The sequence below is a fragment of the Ostrea edulis genome, chromosome 3, assembly GCF_947568905.1.
Source record: "Ostrea edulis chromosome 3, xbOstEdul1.1, whole genome shotgun sequence".
In the NCBI taxonomy this organism is placed as follows: domain Eukaryota; kingdom Metazoa; phylum Mollusca; class Bivalvia; order Ostreida; family Ostreidae; genus Ostrea; species Ostrea edulis.
In genome coordinates, this window is record NC_079166.1 from 37,778,807 (window position 1) to 37,802,676 (window position 23,870).

The 23,870-nt window shown below is 35.8% G+C and overlaps 1 protein-coding gene and 1 long non-coding RNA gene across 2 annotated transcripts in view; one reads left to right on the top strand and one right to left on the bottom strand.

Moving 5' to 3' along the window:
* The window catches only part of LOC125676515 (uncharacterized), a 30,183-nt gene extending 20,223 nt beyond the window's left edge, over nucleotides 1–9,960 (bottom strand). Inside the window, exons 1-11 of the mRNA XM_056160886.1 lie at nucleotides 9,623–9,960; nucleotides 7,296–7,454; nucleotides 6,895–7,170; nucleotides 5,690–5,874; nucleotides 4,611–4,664; nucleotides 4,296–4,472; nucleotides 3,235–3,396; nucleotides 2,704–2,814; nucleotides 1,570–1,665; nucleotides 869–1,060; nucleotides 1–265 (exon numbers count right to left, since the gene is read on the bottom strand). The exon at nucleotides 1–265 is cut by the window's left edge and continues 78 nt beyond it. Of these exons, the coding sequence (XP_056016861.1) occupies nucleotides 1–265; nucleotides 869–1,060; nucleotides 1,570–1,665; nucleotides 2,704–2,814; nucleotides 3,235–3,396; nucleotides 4,296–4,472; nucleotides 4,611–4,664; nucleotides 5,690–5,874; nucleotides 6,895–7,170; nucleotides 7,296–7,454; nucleotides 9,623–9,710 (1,765 nt within the window). The 5' untranslated portion in view covers nucleotides 9,711–9,960. The remainder of the gene's footprint in view (nucleotides 266–868; nucleotides 1,061–1,569; nucleotides 1,666–2,703; nucleotides 2,815–3,234; nucleotides 3,397–4,295; nucleotides 4,473–4,610; nucleotides 4,665–5,689; nucleotides 5,875–6,894; nucleotides 7,171–7,295; nucleotides 7,455–9,622) is intronic.
* An 11,496-nt stretch (nucleotides 9,961–21,456) lies between these two features.
* Nucleotides 21,457–21,971, top strand: LOC130053412 (uncharacterized). Its single transcript, XR_008801992.1, has 2 exons — nucleotides 21,457–21,591; nucleotides 21,807–21,971. It is a non-coding gene; the product is annotated as an uncharacterized LOC130053412 (long non-coding RNA).
* Nucleotides 21,972–23,870: the final 1,899 nt, after the last annotated feature.

Sequence of the window (23,870 nt, forward strand, 5' to 3'; positions counted from 1 at the left end):
GATTACATGGGTAGGGATTGCACCACTCGTAGGGCGTCAGTCGGGCAATGACAAAGAACATAAAGCTCACACACAAATATATAGCAATCATGTACACCCATACGTCCTCATGGAATGGATCCAGGAAAGAAAATAGGCGAATAGGTTTCGGTACTGGTTTCCGGAATAATATGGTGATGCCCAGATTCAAGAAAGGTTTGGTGAAGTCAACAAATTGTTCGCGGTCCGACGTAATGGTAATACCTCCCACAGCCATATCTGCTTTCTGTGAGGAAAATATTGAAAATGAAGTTATTATTCTAATGAATAAAACCATGAGGGTTGTCCAAAAAATCTATGAACAATCGACAGGTTTTTTTTCCATGAGTCGGACATGTGACACACTAAAGAATTTTCTTCAATTACCGAGGTTAAAAAATCAATTCCATTATGTTTGCAAAAATATGGATTGATTTCTTTTACAACATATTCGCAGTTTTAGATAACATTGCATTAAATTTATATATTCTGAGTAGTTTGAAGAAAATGTAATCATTACAAATCTAGAAAATACATTTTGACTCGCACAAAAATATCTTTATTCAATAAACGTCAAGGAAAAATAATATGAAAAATATTGGCTTGTATCTACTTTGGGCTAAATTTGGCTGATACATCACAGAACATAATATTTTAATGACGTTTCTCTGTAACAGATTGATATCGTGATAGAACGTGGGATAATGATGCACCCATTAGCCTTTAATGTGGTAAGAAATAACACAAAAATATGGTCAGGACAGTGATCGTTGAGAAAATGACGAGGAGGAGGACTTCTAACGATTCAGTCAACTCACTCGACCTTGGTACATCTATAATAGTAACATACCTTGTCTATAAGCTTCTTGTACATTCCATTGCAGTAACCCATCTCTGGATAGCAATTTCCGTAAGTTGGTTCCTCCTGAATCTCGTACTTAAAGTTAAGTTTCTCAGCGATGAATTTTAGAATATCGATACAGAAACCCTCATACTCAGCTTTCCCATGTTGGTTAATCTTCTTACCCACATACGGGAGTTCCTTTAATGGAGAAAATATGTGTTCCAAGATTCTAATTGAAACAATGCCTTGTGAAAGGCGAATATAACGAAAAGTGATCAATCTCATAACTCCTATAAGCAATTCAAAAGAGATAGTTGGGCAAACACGCACCCCTGGGCACACCAGAGGTAGGATCATGTGTCTAGGAGGAGTAAGCATCTCCTGTCGACCGGTCACACCCGCCGTGAGCCCTATATCCTGATCAAGTAAACGGAGTTATCCGTAGACAAAATCAGTGTGCCAAGAACGGTCTAACAATCGGTATGAAACACGTCAGACATCATTTGACCCAATGATAGAATGTATTGGCAAACTAAATATATTGTATATTTCATAGAAGTGTAAGAGGCAAATTTTGATAAACTTATAGTGAAACAGATTAAGTCAGTGTTTAAATTATACTATTACACTTACCAAAATATAAGATGTGCTTTAAGACTATTCTGACAGATTGGTTAAAGGTACATGTATTAAAAGACTAAACTCACCAGATAGGTTAACACTTTCAGCGTTTTGTTTAGGTGAGAGAGCTGACCATCATCGTCAGTCAGGTTAATAAATGACATCGGGTTCCAAGTCCCAATCTGCAAATATATTCACCGTTATACTTCAGTGCAACAACTTGAAAGCCAACATGTTGTAAAGCGTCAAAATATACAATAATTATTGCAGGTTCTTTACTGTAGACGCGTCTATCTTAGCATGCAATTTTAAGGTTTCATTCAATATACTTATCACTCTCTTTATAGTTCAAGCCGAAGGATATGTAAAATCATACATTACTGAAGCGTTTTAAAACACACAGTCTACTGCACGTGTAGCTGAGGTATGAACATAAAAACGAACACTCTTAGTCCGATACAGTATAGCAATAATAAAAAGCTAGACTTGTTAGAAGACAACAGAGCTAGCGGACGTGTAAATATTTTGTGGTAAGGTAAGTACATGTAGCATGTGTGAGATCGATCTTGTGTGGCCAACCTCTTGAGTGAGAATGTAACTATCAACGGGGTCTGTGTGAAATCATATAATCTTATAAAACATACTAGGTTTTAAGACTTATAGGTCAGTTGTAGTATCTGAATTTTAGATAGTTCACATACCCATCCAATGAATCATTCATGCAAGTTGAACAATCTAGTAGTTCCTGTAGATAATTAATGCGCCTGTCACAAAAACTTTAATTTAATCCATCCGTAAGGATACTAACATGCTAAACTCAAGTCTAAAATACTTTTACTGAGTAGTGGTCCTGCTGTAAAAATATTAATCTGATCAGTCATTCAGAATATGTACATGTAGGTCATGCGCAGCATCTTCAGCATCAGTGGATTATATGCATCATTAGATACATCAGCTATAAACGTTTGAACACCATAGAAAAGGCTGTTCATATATTATCATAACATCCTGGAAAAAAACCTTTTAACTTGTTAACTCATCCGCAAAATGTAGAGTAGATACAGCATCGAATTATTACTACACTGCAGATGTGTACATATATAACTCCAGCACCCAGGTCAGGCTGGGCCACAGAAGCTGTCGACGTCGGGAGCATGAGAACATTTCTGTTATACGGACATGATGACGGAACAAAACGCAGCATGCGCGTGAATAGTTACCCTCTGAATGTTCCCACTTTCGAGTCTAAGTTTGACAACGTCCAGTTCAAAGTCCTCCCTCTGCCCATACTTTCCAAACTGGACCTGACCCGTCAGTCCTGTAATTTTCACCTACAATAACAGGAAGAAATTATTTCTATCTTTAAAGTTTCGTTCATCTCCATCTATAAACACCACATCACTAAGTTTTCATTTTGTCAAAGCCATGATATCGCATCTCTAATCAATACCCATGAACCACAAGGGCTTCTTATCCATTATGTTCTCAATCTATATAGAGATATCTAACAAGGGAGATTCGATCTGTTTCTCGGAGCTAAGGTGATTTTGAGCTTGGTTTACAACTGGTATCCTATTTTCGTGCCATCCCTTGTTAGATATTTATATAGATTGAGAACATATTGGATAAGAAGCCCCTCTGCATGAACATGCCAAAAAATTGTAAACAGCAAAATTTTGAATCCGTAAAACTGTAACAGGCGTTAGTTTCAATGAATCTTGTTGTTTCCAGAATGTAAAACTTTCACCTACACTTTTCATGTACCGTAGCAGTTCTTCCCCGAAGCTCCACGATGTAGAGGTTTCGCAGGACAAACTATCGTATTTCGTCAGAGCCCCGGGGTTCTGGTCGTTCAGAGCGGCTACAGCCTGGGAAAACACCCATACTGCGTCGTGCATGAGGGCGGTCTCTGTCTGTAATATAAACAGGCATAATCAACTGATAGCACGTGCTGGCACCATGAAATAATCATTTATTGCATACTTGTCAAGAGGAAATATATCTACTAGTATATTTCAAATTTCCACTTTCTTTAAAAAAGCAATTGCACACATTCAATGTTACCATATCAAAATTATAGGCTAATAAGAAAGGCAGAGCACATGCATATAAACAATTTTCACAAATGTAAATATTCTACTTGACCAGCCCGAGAATATCGCAAGACAAATGGCAAGGTACATGTAACAAAAGTTATGTTGTGGGAGAAAAACCGTAATACCCGGAAAACCCCAAGAGTCCGAGCGAGCGAACACTATGATACATGATGATGTAGGACTCATATACTCCTCAATCCGAGAATAAATCCGGGTCACAAGAAATGGTAGTTTTAAGAAGTGACATGATGATAGAAGGAGATAGAAATTTATTTTACAATTGCTATTTTATTTAATCTTTCCAAAACAAAATATCACATGATGTCATGATTGTGTCTTGCTTAACGTCTCTCTCGAGAATTTTTCACTCGTGGAGACGTCACCAAGACCGGTGAAGGGTTTCAAATTTAGGCCTTTGCTCGGCGCTTACGACCTTTGAGCAGTGAGGGTTCTTTAGCGTGCCACACCTACTGTGACACGGGACATCCGTTTTTTTTAAGGTCATTTTCGAGGACCTGTGACTTTCACATCTGATGCCGAGCGTTTGGCGATGGAACTATCACTACCTGTTTTAACGACTTAGGTCTGTCGCGGCCGGGATTCAAACCCCGGCCTTCCGCATGCGGGGCGAACGCTCTAACCTCTTGGCCACCGCGGTGGTCATATGTCTTGAGACAGTTGTGAAGTTTTGTGTGGCCGTTCCCTACTGTTCTTACCGGGATTTGCAGCTGGCCCTTCCTGAGAGGAGACTTGTTGCCCCGGATGTTGAACTGTAACTGCTTCCATTCTTCTGTTACATTTTTAACCAAGTTCTGGTCTGGATTGACCAGCCTAAGGCCGGTTACATTTGCCCCAGACATGGCAAACTTTGAAAGGTCTATAACACCCAAGTCCTGGAACAAAAGAAATTTAAATATTGGTAGAGGTATACAAGAACACAAGTATTTCTCAAAATTATTTTACGGAAAATTAGCCCCGGAGAATACGAATACGATCAAAATATTTTTGCGCACTAAATTATGAAAACTTACCAATGTCATAAAATGATAGTGAAAATACTCCGATAAGGCATCTGTTTCATCAGCCTAAAAACAAAATCTTAGGTAAATAATTTCAGTGAAGGGAGTAGTATTTGGCACATCACTACATTCATATGAACGATATGATGTTTGAATAATTGACACATCTACTTTTATGTCAGTATCTGGTAGAAAAAAAAATGGATATGAATAAGTAATTTTATGAAATATTTCAAATTTTCACAAATTATTTGAAATGGTAATTGTAGTACATGCACTTCTTCATTCCAGACTGGTGTTTTAAGGTGATGATATAAATCACATATACTTATTGCTCATTGCCAATATATTGCTTTTTCATGATTGAGTATTGCCCGACAATAAAACACAAGATGATTTGTATCTACGACTGTGTTAACTTCATATCAGTACTTGAAAAGAATATATCTTAATTATCTAACTATCTACAGTACTGTTGTATATCATAGCATTACTAGATTACTATATTTTAAACTACATGTAACATTAATAGCAAATCAGTTTTCTAAATCAATCAAACTTGAGTTTTTTACTAAAGTAAACTATAACATTTTAGTAGAACGTGATAAACTACAGAGAAAATCTTGGTATACGCCAAGGTACAGTTCATGTATCATTATGTTGTTTTACAAAAGAGAATGTTAGTAGTCGCGACAACCTAGGGATTGGGGCGCGCCTTTCGCAATCGAAAGATCTGGGTTTCTATTTTCGATCCCCGCGCCACAGCAGACAAAAGACGCTTAACAAAGGTAGTGATTTTTCCTTCGCCAAGCGCCTAGTATTATAGAGTCACGGATCTTTCGGATATGACCTTAAAAACGGAGGTCTTGAGTCCCAGTGTGTGTTGGCACGATTAAGAACCCGCAGTGCTGCGGCTCTGGGTTCAAGTTCTTTATTATATTACCTGTGTTTATTTATTCATACAAGGTATATGTATATCGAAGTGCTTTATTTTGGTGAATCTTTGGAAATCGCCAAAAGTAGACCAAAAACTATAACCCCCCCCCCCAAAAAAAAAACCCACAAGTAAACTGCTACACGGTATTACAAACCTGCTCCAGGAAATCGTAAATTCTGTCATAATGACAGTCTATCACAAATCTCTGATATTCCGCCATTTTCAAAGTTTCCAGGATTTCTATCAGACTCCCTTTGTTCATTAGGTCGATCTTCCTTGTGGTGATGGTTACTCGCCCCTTTGCCGATAGCTTAAGTATGTCCTGAAGTCTTAGGAGACCTGTAAGACAAGGTCAAGGTATGGAATAAAAATACTAAGCCTGATAGTTGCTGAAATGTGTTCTTTCGTCTGAAAGATGCACCATTTAGTTTGTCAATACAACCTATAATTGGGTCAAATGTTGTCTGACTTGTTTCATACCGATTCTTTGGGCCGTTTTTTGGCACACTGATTTTGACTACGTATAACTCCGTTTACCTGATCAAGATATAGGGCTCACGGTGGGTGTGACCGGTCGACAGGGAGTGCTTACTCCTCCTAGACACTTGATTCCATCTCTAGTATATCCAGTAGTCCGTGTTTACCCAACTCTTTATTTTGTATTGCTGATATGAATTATGAGATTGATCACTGTTCGTTATATTCACCTTTCATGCATTAGTAAAAAGAAGAAATCTTCGCGATGATGAATGGAATCTCAGATAGGTGAATGAATGTTACAAGCATAATAAAACTGTTAGGCGAACCCGAAATCATTGTTAAAATTTACCCTGAATTGCTCTGTGAAAAACAGATTTAAGCCCATGGGAGCAGATTTACAAATACAAATCGTTTAATAGTATACTCCTCTAAATCACATCGCATGCCGACAGGGGATGCTTACTCCTCCTAGGCACATAATCTCATCTCTGGCACAGGGGCTCGGTTGTCAGAAATTGAAGTTTTGTATTATTTGTTCCCGAATAATAAATTGGAAGTTTTGCATTATTTGTGTCCGAATAATAGATTATATAAATAAAATCCACCACCAAAATCCGCTTTTTTCGAGGTTTTAAAAAAGGTGTATCATGTGTACATTAAAAAAAGGGAACAAATAATACAAAACCTCAATTTCTGACAACCGAGCCACTGTGATCTCTGGTATATTCAGGGATTCGTGTTTGCCTAACTCTCTATCTTATAGGAGTCATGAGATTGATCACTGTTCGTTACCTTCACTTTTCATGCAATTAGCCAGACATAAAAAATATACCTCCTCTATGTATCAATCAAAACAGGCACATAATAAACATGGTTTACCACTGTTATCCTCATAAAACACGGCAAACTTCCTCCACTCCCAGGATGTAATAAGGTCCCGCTGGGCGGCGCTGAGAGTTTTGTAATGAGGATGAAGATTCAAAGTCATTTGATCCCTGTCCGGACGCTTGGTGTCGGTGACAATGGTGTGGGTATCCCAATGTATTTGAATATTAGGTATGGACAGTTGGTTACAAAGGGAGGTAACATAACCTGAAGATGTTCGGGAGTTTGTTCCGAATATCACTTTACTTCCAAAGGAGATGACTCTACAAGCTATTTCAGTAAATGATTAATATGACAGCATAGAATAATACTGTCTATTGAAGCCTGATAGTTTATCCATACAAATATCACTGGAAATACAGAATACTGACAAACGTTAAATCGACCATGGTTACCTTCGGTGGAAACTTCAAAACTGTCTTCCGAATTAACTCTGAAGAAAAAATCTTCGATCTTGAGATTTTTGCTTTGGTACACCAGATTCTGTTGCGCCTTGTCCATTGTTTCCTTGAAAGCCAGTTCTAAGGCGACATCGTCATATCCAACCAGGGCATCTGGGAAAACAATTAATCGAACTTTAACTAATGAAGATTATTTCAACTAAAATATCTGCAATTGTAAGTATTCGTTTATTTCAGTCATTACTTTTCAGATGACGAAATAATGATTTCTATTGCCCACTGTATATAAAATTCGCATATATACATTGTATTTACAACTATGTGCAGGTTCCGTCTAAGTCAAATTGTCTTGTTTCTTTTACATGTTCAATGTTATATAAATAAACATTTGTCTGCATTTCATAAGCACAAAAACAACAGTCAACTGGCTCAACTCCAATTTTTATCTTTTAATTGATGAAAGTCATATCCAAACACTGCCAATATTGCCAAGAAATACACATGTAGAATGATTTTCCATATGTTTTAATACACAAATTAGAAAACTGAACCAATTAGGAAGGGCCCCATCAAGAACTTTACCCATATATTACATGCACTAATGCTAATGACACAGAATTAATTAATGCTTCTAATAACAGAGAGATGATCATACTTCAGCCAAACCCTTACATCTGATAAGTAAATGCATACATATTGCACATGTTGGGATTATAGTTCCCAGTCCTTATAAGTTTCTCATATGTAAATAAAACTGTTTTTTTAAAATCCATATTGAATATCTAATGTAATATATAACTTCCACCCACGATATGTAATAGTTTTTTTCAATGTTTTCATTATCTACCACATTCTTTGATCTATATATGATATCAATGCTTGAAAAAAAAACCCCGTTTGTTTTAATAAATTATAGAGTACCGGTACAGTGCATGAATTAAGAAATAAAATAACAGAATTTGGCTGAAAACATGTTCTTCTGTACCCATTTTTATTTGCATAAAATTTCCATTCTTCTGGAATAAACAATAACAAATGCTTTTTAATTTTGTTTAGTCTTTGAGACACCTACTTAAAAAAATGTTTTCCAGCATAATTTCTACAATACACGATGGGTTGAACCCACCGAGTGAACTTGTTACATAATAAGATTTAAAGGGACAAGTACCATATCATTGTAAATGTTTATTTTTCAAATTTATATTTCGAAAGAACGCCAGCCATTATCACGATATGTAATCCACTTTTAAGTTTGCAATCGAGTCCAAAATTATTCCAATGCATGGTGTCTTCTATAATGCAAAACGGAAATGATAAACGGGTATGTACCTGTTTTTCACCTCTAGTTATGGTTGTCATGTTCTGGTTTATAAATTCAGGCTTAAAATTGTCCATGAAATATTTCAGGAACTGTATACATACTTTTGCTAATGGCGTTTGGTGCCAATGACGAAACAATTCATCTATACAGCAATTTAGAAGAACAAAATTATAATTTAATGTGTCACAAATCCAAAGAATGAATTGAATACAGGAGATCAGTATTCTCCTCGTGACCTGGAAGTAACAAAGTGGACAGGATTTTCCAGTCGTTAGTAAATTCCTGTCCTTCATTGGTTGTCTTGCCAGAATTACAGCAACCAAAGAAATTCAAGCACTTAAACATGACAATAGATTGATCGTGTAAATGATAATACTTATGTGCGAGAATTAAGGGATTGAGGAAAAACTGAACAAAGGACATTTAAATTTTCAATGAGTGTACAGTTTGGACGGTTTACAAATTACAAGGTTAAAACCCCTGCACTTAATATTTAGAATTGTGCGTTATTCAGCAAAATGGATTCGTATAAAAAAGGTATATCACCAAGATTCGACAGGTCCGGGCCCTAGGAAGCGATTTCAAGGTGAAAGGGTATAACATATGCTTGAAATTGAATATTTATTAAATTCTAAATTCTAAGCGGAGTGGTGTTGATATGAGTGTGTACGATAGAGGAATCATTAAAAGGAAACTAAAATCAGTAAATATTTTAATTCATTACAATGTTGAAAATACATAAAGCGCACACACAAGATATATATATATATATATATATCTGTGTGTGTGTTCAATCATTGGGTTTGTATGAATGCATACGTTAATGGGTTCGATTATCTTAACGGCAGGCTGTAACATGTGTTCACAATATACCGATCATCACCTAACTACTACTGTCTACAAACACACAGTGTAAGCGTAATTTCGTATGTAAATTTCATGATAACTTTTATCCACCTGCAGTACACATTCATCAAGCGATAATCCCTTCATAACTTACCGGCTCGGATTATAGTCTCCTGGCTTTGACCTTCATCCAACAAGAACAATAAGATGGCGATGAAAATCAAGTTCCTTGTCCAGTCCATTTTTATATGTATTACCTCGTCTTTGCGTCACATTCTGATAATCCTGTTTTAACTGCACATCACTTCACACTAGGGAAGAATCGATGTCCATTGAATACCTACAGACAGATAAACCTCGTCACAAAATGCTTCTGGTAACAAACTAGGTAGATTCTGGCGATGCTTGGCTTATAGTGTGTATGTATGTGCTCGTCTTATTAACAGCAGCTGGGAGCATCAGAGAGGATAGCTGCAGGTAAATATAGATAGGAAAATGGGGGATTAGAAATCCCGCGGAAGTTGTTATTCCCCGAGTTTCAGAGCGCTGTACATAACAGACGGCTTTGAACTTTGAGCTATCCTGCACATCAAATGACAAAGAAATCTCAACTGTACAGTCTTGTGCAGATTCTGTTTTTCGCGGAGTTTTGAACTTGACTGAAATAAAATGTTGAATGATGCCCGATGATATGAGAGCAAGGTTTCACTTCTTTTGCAACAGTAACTAAAGTACTGTTTAGAGTTTTACCATCAAATCTTTACATAATCAATCTTTAAGTGTATATAGTATCCCCCCCCCCCCCCCAATTAATTTGAAGAGGTGCATAAAAATCATTATATCCGATCGTCCCAATTTACTTGTCAGGGCCATAAATATGTAATATAGAGATATGACAAGCTCATACTTGAAACAAAAAGGTTGCTTATGAGCAGGTGGTGTGTCATGTCCCTTCTTTAAGGTCATTTAATTAAGGTTAAGATCACTAGTAAAATGATTGAAATTTTTATTCTGGCTAAGGTTAAGGTCACTAATAAAATATTGAATTCTTTATCCTGACCATATCTGATGTTGAAGGGACACAAGAAGCGTATATTCCACTTGGCACTTTAATAGGGGATCAACGTTTTAGATGTGAATTTAAGGGAACCAAACTAAATGGCACAAAACATCCTTAAATGAAATTCCTTAGCATGATTCTCTTGACCATTATCTACGCACGGAATTTGCACTTAGAATTCTTCATACTATGGTATATATACATATATATATATATATATATATATATATATATATATATAATTGACTAATGTTACAGTCGTGTTGTCACTTGTAAATAACCAGGATTAATTGGGCAGAGATTCAAGTTTAATCCTTAATGCTGATTATTTTCATATAATTTCATGTTGAGGTGATTCCACAAAATATATAATTCACATTTTTTTCTTTATACCTTGAGAACATAACAGCTGGAAATAAATTACTTGATGCTTCTTAGCGAGGTAAATATTGAATTTCTTACCTCTTTATGAAACAGTAGTCCAATCAAAGCCCACAAAACTGATTACAGTGTTATTGTTAACTTGTACCATTCTGTATTCCTATATATGTAATAGAGTTTATAAACAAACTTATACGCTATGTAGTTTCTTGTACGTTCTCTGTATGGGAAATTACATGTATCAACTCTTTGGAAATCCGAAAAGGAGATATTCTTTGACAATCCCCTAACAGATTTCCAAGTATATCAATTTAAACTAAGCTTTTGATAGGGGTACACTAGGGTACCTATTACGGACCACAGATTTCGGCAAATTTCTTTTATGAACGATGTTCACCTTATATGCACTGCTATTGAGGATAAAGACATTTTCCAAACAATAACCATGGAAGATAAAGACACCCCCCTCCACCAATACACTTTCATCTATTAAATACATTAAAGTTTTTAATCAATACGAGCATATGCATGTACATATGTATATACATAAACTGTACCTAGCTCGAGTCAAATTTAAATTCGTACTTCACCCCACCCCCCTTACTCACTCCATTACGTGTTTAATTCTATGAAGGACCTATTTTTAACATGCAGTTTTGAGCATGTTTTAGAGTAAAATATTGAACTGAATTTATTTGGTACTGTGTATAATCGCTTTTCTTACCCAGGTCGATGCGTCACACAGCTGGTACTGCTGACTACGGTCGCTAATTTTAATGTTACATATGAGTCAAAGGTTAATAAATCAATGTAGCCATCGGCTGAATACCGCGCGTCTTATTGAAACGGTGAGATCAACTGATGTACAAGTTTAAAACCTCTACTTCGATGCCAATTTATTTAAAATCCACAGAATTACTGTAAAAATAACATATAACCGTAGCCTGTACACCATATAAAAACAAAAACGCGAATCTAAAACGCCACGGAAACCAGAGTCGTTCCGAAGTAAGAGTTCATATAGTATTATAGCAGAATTAATTACAAGCTGTCGTGTCATTAATTGCCTATATTGTTGCAATGTTTAAATTATTATATCCTTTGTGTAATACTGTATGAATATATTCTGATGTTTGTATGACCTTGTACCTTCTACGGAGAGAACGTATATAGGCAGTGCCTGCTGTCCGATCCTATGATGAATTATCATAAGATATAGTATCCAACTTTAACGAAGATAAAACGAGGGGGGGGGGGGTAAACTAAACCCTCTACAAACACTGACATTTTAATTAGAAGATTATAGCATACACGAATATACTGTATAGCAGAAAATTAACTCGCGGAGTTATTTTCGCTATATTCGCCGAAACAAAATTTCCGCGAATTTAACATTCAGTGAATTAATCTTTTATATTGATACGAAATCGGGTTCAGGATATTAAGATTTGTTTTTCCGCGACTTAAACCGATCGCGATTTGTTACTTAATGTTATAATTGCGATTTTTTTCCCGACTGGGATATTAACCTGCTATGCAGTAACTAGACAGACCGAGCAAGCACAGGTATGATTCTGAGTATATCGTAGCTAATTCTGAACAGGGCGGAATTGATGCTGCCTAAATAACACATACAGTAAAATATGGTTACAACGAATACGTTTATAACGACTTCACGCTTACAGCAATGTGATTTTCATTCTTAAGATTGACAGAAACGGAAATCATCTTTCTTGGAATTTATTATGATTATTTTTTTTTTTATTTCATACTTTTTAAATCAATGTTTTCTTCGTAAGACATGCTTATATGTACATGTGGCTACATGTACCTTAAGGAACTATAATACATTTATTATTTAAACCTAAAGAGTTCGGAAAGGATGACATTTTTTAGCGGAAGAATTATTTAATCACAAAGAACCAAATCTGCACGATTTTATAGTTTCCGTTTTATCCAACATATATATGAGATACACATGCTATAGCTTAAATACCTTGTATGCTGTTTTTAAAAATCATTTTAATTTAGATCATTTAAAAAAGATAATAGCAACATTTCACGTTTAGCTAGACGTAGGTTGTGTACATTGACATCGCGTCATTGCGCGACAAAATCACATGGGACATTTATTTGGACATTAAGTATCTTTTCGTTTTCCTAAATGGGCGCGGGATAAAATGAAATGTTGTATATTCTATATAGTAAATTTTATGTACTTTCTGTAAGTTATATTCATTAAAATATTCGCGTTGGAATAATGCTTAGAAATAAGACATAAAATGGTAGAATTGTTTAAAAAGCGCGGTATTTGTAGAATAAGGACATTTCACTGGACACCGATAAAATCAATCTACTTCGTGGATATACTCAGAATTATATAATACTGGCATACACTATGCTCCACGATATATGTACATTATCAATGTAACAAGGATAGTCAACTTCCCCCTGTATTAAGCATGCTACTGGTCATGATGGTTTGCATTTGCAGTCTAACTACAAACACGGGGCACCAATGTCTTTGACATTCTTAAGGTCGCTATATCAATTCTATGAACTGAATGTTTAAAGTAATTGGTTTATGGTTTTTAGATAAGGTCGTCACAATCATACACCGATTCTTACGTTATTTGGGACAAAATCAATCATTTTATTAATTTGTAGATAAAGTGTTTGCGTATTTCATGTAACGCGGGACAGCGAAAAATGACGACATCTGCGTGTATATAACTCCGTTATTGCTAATGAAATGCTTGTAAATTATATTTTATAATATATAATAATATATAATAATTTGATATTATCATTATTTATATATATATTTTCCTTGCCATTGATGTATAAGACTTTAATAATCCACAAAATACACATCTGTATAAACACAGCGGAAGCATTTTCTAATGCACGTATGAAAGTAACACCAGTACCGTGCGCGACGTCAAATTCAATATCTATACCTCTAGAGGTGCATTTCAATTTTATAATTCGTGAAAGTGGTACAGACTTGGAACTAATTCAAATGTAAATTCATGAATTTGGTTGATTTATTTTTCCAATCAGAACAGCAATTCTTTGAAAAAAAGTTTAAAGTAATTTTACCGAAATTTTGTAAGAAAATTCAGTAATTTGGCCAATAATTAAAAAATTTGATCTATAATTCCGACTTTTTAATTTTCCATTTTGTATTCTAAGGCAGGGATACAATTCTTAAAATTGACAATATTTCTAATGCGTTCTTTTGAGCTTCCAAATTCTATCCCGTGGGGATCCGGGTTACAATAGGTCCTCAGTACCCCTTGCTTGACTAAATAGGGCGGTCCTTCGGATGACACCACAAAACCCGAGGTCCCATGTCATAGCAGGTGTGACACGATAAAGTGTGACTGCTCAGCGCCGAGCATAGGCCTAAATTTTGCAGCCCTTCACCGGCAGTGGTGACGTCTCCATATGAGTGAAATATTCTCGAGAGGGACGTAAAACAATATTCAATCAATCAATCAATCCAAATTCTAAATGACGAATTTTTCCACATTTCAAATGTAAAAAGATCCTTTATTTATTTCCATCTACTTGCATTAAACTTTTAAAATATTCATATTGTTAGAATGTCGACATGATTATGAATTTAATTGTTTTAATAGTTGATATGTGTTGCCTATGTTGTGTTGATACCAAAGGACAAAAAGGTCAAGTTTAAAACACTGTGCCTTAATAACAAGAACTATGACCTCAGTTTTTACCCTTTAATTTCACAATTCTTCTTTAATATAGGAATGAAAAACATAATTTAAAAGAATTGACAATATTACAACACTCAAGTGGGAATGTCTTAGAAACTAACTCACATAAAGGAATACATATGATAAAACACTAACGCGAGAGAAATTACTAAACAATTAGTAAATAGATCTTGTGCCCCAGCTGAGATCAAATACATTGTCTTAAATATCGTTAGGTCTAGATCTTAAACAGTTACCTATCTGTCCCTCAGCAAATATCTTTGAACTATACAAGATAAGCTTTACACTTGATATATTAAATGGTCAAGGTCAAGAAGTTGTGACCTAAAAACGTCATGGTCATTCATCAAGGTCAAATTTGCTAACAAGACACTACTGACAGAATAACCATGATCAGAAATAGCTAATGATGCATGTAGTTCGTAGAATGTGCCTTTAAAGAAGACACGAATCGTTCCATGACATGAACATATATACCGTATAGCAATGCCACAATTTATATTCCTGCACATTGTGTCGCTGTGATAAATTCGTCTCAATCAGGTGAATTTAACATCATATTGGGCGGCCTTTTGGATGAGACCGCAAAACCGAGGTCCCGTGTCATGGCAGGTATGACACAACAAAGATCCTTCGCTGTTCAAAGCACCGAACATAGGCTTAAATTTTGTCGCATTTCACCGGCAATGGTGATGTCTCCACATGAGTGAAAGATTCGAGAGAGGTACGTTAAAAATGTAGAATCAATCAACTAAACAAAATTTAAGTCTTTGATATCCGGAAAACAAAACAGGTCATAGCGAGAATTTGAAAATGTAAAAACTGTTTATGGACCATTTATATCACGCAAAAATGTTGGTCGTTGTTTCTGAAAAGATGGCGGGGGAAGAGCCTCTTCCACTTTCTGTTTTACGCTGTACTTTCTGCTTGTAACTTTGAAGACACGATTAAAGCGGTTCATTGCACTTAGATACGGAAAACGTGTCTTCTGCTCCGAGAACCTTCCATCAAACACGATAGCTAAAATATTTACAATATCATTGGAGGAGAACGCACTCCATGCATAGTTCATCCCGACGCTTACTTCGTCAGTGACGTCATCGTCTTTCGGCATGGACAATACTGTCACAATTGAACGACTTTCTCTAATATTTCGATACAATTGGATTTCACGAACTTCACCGACGTCACCATGAATTTGTGGAACGAAGCATTCATATCCTTGGTGATGAAGATGTGAATAGATACCAAGAGCGAATTTGGTAACATCTTCATTTGAATCATCAAATAGGAAGAAGATATCATAGCGATATTCTCTTTTCTTTTTTCCAAGACGATTCTTTAATATGATAAGATCAAATCTTAGGAATTTGAAAACTAAATATGCGATCAAAACTATTACTGGAAGAATGAAAAATGTCAACCACTTTTCGTACGCTTCATTATCTATGCAATTGTTAAATGCCTCCTCAGCTAGAAGGACTCCAGATTCAGTTCGGCAGAGAAGAGGATTGGAAACATTCACCTTTGACCCTAGCCTCCATGCTCTGATCCACTTTTCCTCGCAGCTGCAAGGCACGTCGTTGAGTCCAAACCAGACATTGCCAGCATCAATGTTCGAAAATACCCTCGAAAGTTTTGACAGTCTATGGTCCGTGATGGATAATTTTTCTATTCTCTGTAGTTTGGAAGGAACTGTGTCAGAAATCTCTGTAATTTTGTTTCCGGATAAATCCAAGACGGTAATATTCTCAAGATAATTGACCTCGTGTACACTAGTAATCGGGTTATTGCTACAGTTCAACTCTATGTTATAGATTGTTTCCGGTAAATATGGTGGAAGTTGCGTGAGATTCTGATATGAACAATCCACAACCATGCGATAGTGACTAGGTTGCTCTATACAGGTACAAGATGGTGGACAAAAGTTTGATTTTGAACAAACAAATTCATCTAATAACGACGAATCATTAAATACATTTAGAGCATTGACGTGTTTCATATGCTGCGGTGAAGAACACGTGTATTTATCATCGCCTTCTACATAGTACAACTTCTTGAACAAATCTTGCTCACCGAGTAATAATTCTGCCAGGTTACAATCGCACGGTATGTCAAGTTTCTCAAAGGTGTATCTCCCGAAGGTATTATATTTATACATGCTTTTCAGATCATCCTGTGTCTTTCCAAATATTATTTGAATCGGGTGTGTGTTAATATTAGAATCACCACACACAAAGTCCCCTCCACCATACGAATTATCCAATGATAAATCTATATCATTTGTCTCAGTGAATGTAATGTTACAACCAGTCAAAGTGATGTTGCAATAGGCTCTACGCTTAAAGAACACGTTAGAGACATCGAAAGAAAGGAAATCATTTTTCGATAAATCCGTAACAAAGATTTCCGTCCTCTCAGTGGCCATAAAAGTATTCGGTTCGAGTCGCCGTATGTTAGTATTTATCATGATAAGGACACGTAAATTCGGCATGTCAGAAAATGTTTCATTCGAAACGGATGAAATTGAAGTATCACTTAAATCTAGATAATCCAAAAGTCGCATGCAGTTAATTCCTTCAATACTTTGTATTCTGTTTCCTTTTAGGCTTAAAGTAACCAGGGTGTCGTTATATTCGCATAAATTGTCCGGTAAACGGTTCATTCTGCCATTTTCATGACGTAGCCAGTGGAAGGAGGCAGTGGAATCATTTCCGAGAATTTTGGACCTCCCGAATGTGTTGATGTATTCAACGTAAACTGGAAGATAGCTGATGTTTGGATTTAGTTCCCAGATCGGTTTTCCTTCGCATGAGCAACATCGGTCGTGCTCTTCCCGAGTGAAACAAATGTCCGGACAAAGAAAATTAGGCTTTTCCGGCCCAGTTTCAGACTTCCAGCTATGAAAATCCGTTATATTCACATCGTAAGCAGCTGAAAGTAGGGGAAGGAAGAGAAGTATCTTTCCATAAGACATGTTACTATACCTATAACCGACACGTTTTGTCTAGTGCGAAGCCTTGGTGAAAATGAAAAAGGAATAAAACGTTTTTATTTGTCTTCCAATTCATCTGCCTGTCGCGTCCTTTTAAATTTCTTTCATTTCCTTAGTTAATAATCGGAACAGTTTTTTAAAAATACACATAATTGTCTGCTTATTGTAAACATGGTTAAAGTGTCGCCTTTCAGTTTTCCAGGGGGGTTTCTTATTCCTCGCTTTTGCTTATTTGATTGGCTTGCTAAAAGCGGAATTTTACAATTATTAGCTATAGTAATCATAAACTGGGAATTCTGGTCATAGAAATCTTTAAATAGAGGTAGTCTGTAGAGTATACACTATGTGATTAAATGTTGGGTAAAATTCAATATTTAAGACAGCTTATTATCGTCGGTAAAAATGAATAAGTTAAAAAAAAAAAGCAAAGAAATAACAAAACACACAGCTAAATGTGATACAAAATATAGACAGAGAAAATAGAACTTTTAGGAAGTAGACGTACGCCGTCGTCTGCTGTTCATCTGCTGCTGGATTTTCCAGACCATAGCCTAGGTACATGGACATGAGTATTGTATCCCCACCTCCAAATTAAAAATGTTGAACATTCTTAGTCATTCTGCATTATGTTGTTTGTTTTTTTTGGTGCTGTTTCATTCAACAAGTATTACAACCAGAAACAGATTCTCTCGGTCCATTATACATGCAACAAATTGCCGCCGACATTAATCCCTTTATATTCACATTTTGTATTACGTGAAGTTGAAAATGTAAATGTGTTTATTGAGAAATGAAATGTATTTTAAAAAGTATAGGTGTATAGATACATGCATATTGGTACATGTGTATTCATATAATGAATTTTCTGGTTTTGTTATATAAGACTCTCTTATAACCACCGCCACCCCCCAAAACCGGAGCTATGGAGTATGATTTAACCGGATAACACACTCTTCTGATTGTTTCCCCAAGAAAATGGTGTTCAGAGTCTGATTTAGTCTGTAAGAAAATGTACTTCAATCATGAAGAATTACCATCCCCATGGAAATCAGAATATTTTCGGGGAAATCTCCACTCTGTTAAGATGTCGTATTCATTTATAAATCTCTGTACTCGTGTGACAATTCAATGCAAACAACATTAACCCTTTTTTACGTTTCTACAGAATTGTAGCTCTCCGAAAAAAAATATGTTGACAGACAGGAGAGCTACAGCGCCTCCCATAGAAAACTGTTTATCTATTGCGCACGAAAAGTTGCGCTCGGTTCTGGATTCATGTCCTCAAATATCGTATTAATCGAATGCACCATATTTCCATGAGTATATATGTACTACATTTTTCCAACTTCTCACAGTCTACCTAAAAGGACGATATTAAAACATTCCTTAGACATGTATCATCTTTTCTTTTCCCTCTATTGACCGGTGGACAGAAGATGCTTACTTCTCCCAGGCACCCGATCCCACCTCTGGTGTGTCCAGGAATTCGAGTTTGCCTAACTGATCACTGGTCATAATCTTCACCTTGTCACCAAGTACAAATATTTTTATCGCCCCGATCAGCCTCAGAGTGTCAAAAGTTTTAAATTTTCGCCTATCGACAGCCATTTTTACTCGTAATCGAGATCTCGATATTATGTTTACCTGATAAAGGGAGACTACTGTAACCGCCGTTCCACGTGTGTGCAAACGTATGCATTTTTTCAGGTGACAGTACCATGTTTAAAATATTAGCAGAATGTTCGGCAACTGTTAGGAAAGCATTTGAAGGGATAGATTACTATGTAGCTGAAGGTGGGCGGGCGTTTCAGGTAAGATTTGAGTGACTGTGATGCTTTTAACTTATACTTTTCATTTTTAAAGTCAAAATGATGTGTGTTTTGAAATCAATACCTCGGTAATAGGTATATATGTAGATTTCAACTTGAAAATAAGTCTTTCTAATTTAAAAATATAGTAAACTTTTTCTAGAATGTACATGAACTTGTTACTTTTTACCTATAAGTAGTACAATGTAATTTTATTTAGCAAAGTGACTTGTTTATGGTTGTATAATAAAACACATTTTCAATGAATCATTCTAAATTATTCCTCTACCTATTTACTTATAGGATATATGTTCAGTTGTACAAGAATTGTGTGAAGTTGGTGCACTAACGAATGACAAGATGAGAGAGTACATTGATGTTGCGCAAGAGTGCAAAAGATATCTGAAAACAGATTATAAGGTAATTTTAGAGATATATTTAGATTAATGTTGCTAGGTTTGATCAAATGAAGGGTCATGCCCCCTTCAAAGGGGAGCTAATCACAAAAATGCAGAAATAGGGTGGGGTCATTAAAAATCATATTCTCAAGAACCACTGAGCCAGAAGAGCTGAAATTTACCTGAAAGCTTCCTGACACAGTGCAGATTCAAATTTGTTAACATCATGACCCCCAGGGCCACAATAGGGGATCAAAGTTTTACATACAAATATATAGAGATAATCTTGTTTTATGTTGATGAGCACCCTTAAAGCAGAACTACTTTCAACTTTAATTGAATTTCTTATTTTGTGCAATATAAACTTAAATTCAATTTTTTTTTTTAAATCCAATATCAAGCATACTTGTATCGTTATTTTACCATAGAAAAGTATTGTATTTGAACAATGCCAGCATAATGCAAGATATGGCCTATCTGCTGCGGTAAGAAAGAGCAAAGAATAGATGTCAGCTGAAGTCATTAAAGGTATTATATTGGCTATGGAAATGTTTAATGTAGAACAGTAGAATGTTTGACAAAATGTATACAACTCCTAAAACACGATGTGCAGTGTTTCATACTCACGTGTATCTTAAAGCTCTATGGTCCGAATTACAATATTTTTTTCCATCTCGTAAAAACGCTATTAAATCATCGCACGTATGTAGTTATGAGACTGTACGACATATCATAAATTATTTCACCTGTTTTAACCCAAATTATTTGATTTTAAATCGATGTTTACAAATAACCGCGTCACTCTGCCATTTCAAGTGACAGTCACGTGACCAGTTCAAACTTTCAGATCATCGGTGGTCTTATCTGTGTAAAGCTGTGTATTTTGTTATAACAGTACCGTACCATAAGTTTAATAGAAATAAAAATATCAAATACCTCTTAGTAATTCGTTGTTTTACGCTCTTTCAGCCTTAAAACTAGACAGTTGTGTATGAGTTAATACATCATGTTGGGATTCCCCTGACGCGCGTGGGTCTATTTATAGACGTCTATTATGGGATGATTTATATATGTAGCCACTATATTTACTTTCTAAATAATATTCGCACTGTTTTCTTTTACATGCAGATGTTTTCAAGCATGTAATTAAGGGAAAGTTAATAACTTTATAAAGTAATTAATCTGCTTTAAAGTAATTATGTACAAAAATACTATATGAACATCGGGTCATACATCTTTAAAGGAGAGGGATCCTACATGCTAAGCCTGTATTATTTAATTTTGAATAGTTTCTGTTTAAACACAAAAATGTACATATCTTTAATGAAAAATATCAACTTCTTTGAGGACGCTTGTTTACAAACATACCTCAGATTTTAATAAAGAGGGTCTATAAAACGACATTAAATCTAGGACTGGAGAGTATCCTAGTATGATATTTCTAAGATCAATGCTGGTGAGGCGCATTGATCTAATAATAGAGTCCTTCACGGTAACTGTGGCGCTGCTCTCCGCGCATGCGCATTAATACCTCCGCAAGGCAAGTTCTATTTTACGGAAAACTATTCTTTCGTTTTAATAATCTCGTCGATCCTGCTATGGAGCGTTTCCGCGGTGTGTATAGGTGTGCTAATCGAGACGATGCGAGAGGAAAGAAGGGGATACGGTTTTTTTCCAGATGAATTGAAGGATAATTGCTTCATTTTCTTTCGAAATTCATGTCAGAAACGTAGTCAAGGTAAATTGATCTCAAAATCGATTTCACTTTGTAAAATATAGATCTCAACATATAACAATATCTCGAATTGTTTTGGCATATTAAATTTAAGAGTTATTTTATATTGTAAAGGAATATTTGTTAAGAAATCAAGCAGTAAATCTGTCTTTATAACATTATAAACATACTTTTCTTCAGATAAGATCAGAGCTGTCATATCTTTTTTTCTCCAAAAGATTTTCAGTCACACCAATTTCTACCTTATTTGCCATGTCAGGAGCTTCGTCCGGGATATTTCACATATGTCTGAAACATGATCATCCATGAGTTAACGACGTTTGGTATTTTAAATGATTAAAAGTCTTTGTCATTAGAATTTTTATTTAAATAAAAAAGTTGTAAAGTGATATTTGATAATTATTGTATATTTCGTTTATGTCAGTGATGCTGGTTGAAATTCAAAGTAATGGCTGCTAGTTTTGTTTAAAAAAAAACTCTTTCAGCAGCTTTAACTACTGCATGGAGCTGGTGTGGATTAAAGTTTATTTTTTCTTCTCTCTGAACCCCCCCCCCCCTGCTTTGCTCAGTTTGGTCAAAGCTTCCGTCGTTTAAATAAGCAAAGGCCACAATTCCACCCCTTAATGGGTTTCCATTTCCATCTTCATGGGTCTTGGTACACGCCATTGGCATACTTTCGTTACATGTTGAGGTGTTAAAACTCCAGACCTGACTCAGGTGGAGATGATGGAGGCACATAAATATATAGTCAACTGATGTGGCTGTAGGACTGTTCTTGTGTATCCAGGGGTCCTTGTTTGCCCAACTATCTATTTTGTATTGCTTATAGGAGTTATGAGATTGATCACTGTTCGTTATATTCACCTTTCACTATATTGAATCAAAGGAGTTCTAAAACTTAAATGTACCAGTAAATACCAGTAGGGTTTTAATAAAAAATATATTAACTAGGTTTCGAAACTTATTTCTTACCTCTTACCTAACATCGATATATATCATATTTGCGCTAAAAACCAGGTTCAAAGTGTTTTACGACCTTGTCAAGTTCTCCGGTTTTCTATCCGTTTCCCTTCTTCCGTTAGTCTCAAAATCATATGCCTATAAATTTCTTAGACCACAATCTTAGCATGGCATCTGGCAATAATGTCGATTATGAAGCTAACTGAAGCGTGTGTGGGTGGTGGGGTCATAACCTAAAATATCTGTGATGATTCCTTCACATGCAGACATTTTGAACTTTATCGATATTTCAGCCATGGGAACAGTTTTTTGAGTTTGAAATCTCCCGATGTGTCATTTTCGTTGTCAATGTAAACACAGACGTTCCCGCGTATTCCGATAAAATTGCGAGTTCAATGCTCTTTTTTAAAATCATATTTCGTAAATTATGTTGCTTAATTTTATCACAACGCAACATCGAAACCCCAAACTCTATATCAGAAATAAAACACATACACTTTCATATAAAAACAATTTATTCTCCTCGCTTGAAATAATCCCGTGGGGATCCGAGTCATAATAGGTCCTCAGTGCCCCATTGCTTGTCGTAAGAGGCGACTAAATGGGACGGTCCTTCGGATGAGACCGCAAAAACCGAGGTCCCATGTCACAGTAGGTGTGGCACGATAAAGATCCCTCCCTGCTCAATGGCCATTTTAAAGCGCCGAACATAGGTCTAAATTTTGCAGCCCTTCATCGGTAGTGGTGACGTCTCCATATGAGTGAAAAATTCTCGAGAGGGACGTAAAACAATATTCAATCAATCAATCGCTTGAAATAATCGCTCTCGTACGAAAAAAGGCGTTGCTCAAATATAGCTTTGTCCTGTGGAAGTAGTTATGCTCATATGAGGAAATTATTGTGAAACAGTCTATACATTTCATAATTTGACAGTTCAGTTGATTTCATTACATCGCATATTAACCATAATCGATGTTGATAAAAGATATAACACTGGTATATATTCCAATTGATCAATATTTATCCAATTTCTTTGTAAATTCTGAAAGTATGGTTTTATGAATATGTCGTCTCCCTTTTGTATAGATTGAAAAAATGGAAATCCTGTTCCCCAACAAAATACTCCCTCCTTAAAGGCGTTAAGCCCCAATCATAGGACTACACTTTGTAGCCCTTCACCGGCAATAGTGACGACTCCATATGAGTGAAAACTTCTCAAGAGGAACCTTAAACAATATACATTGTACATCAGTACAATCAATCAAATTCCTCAGAATTTTTCATTATTCTGCATTTTTGTTAAAATCAATTTTAGCTTCGCA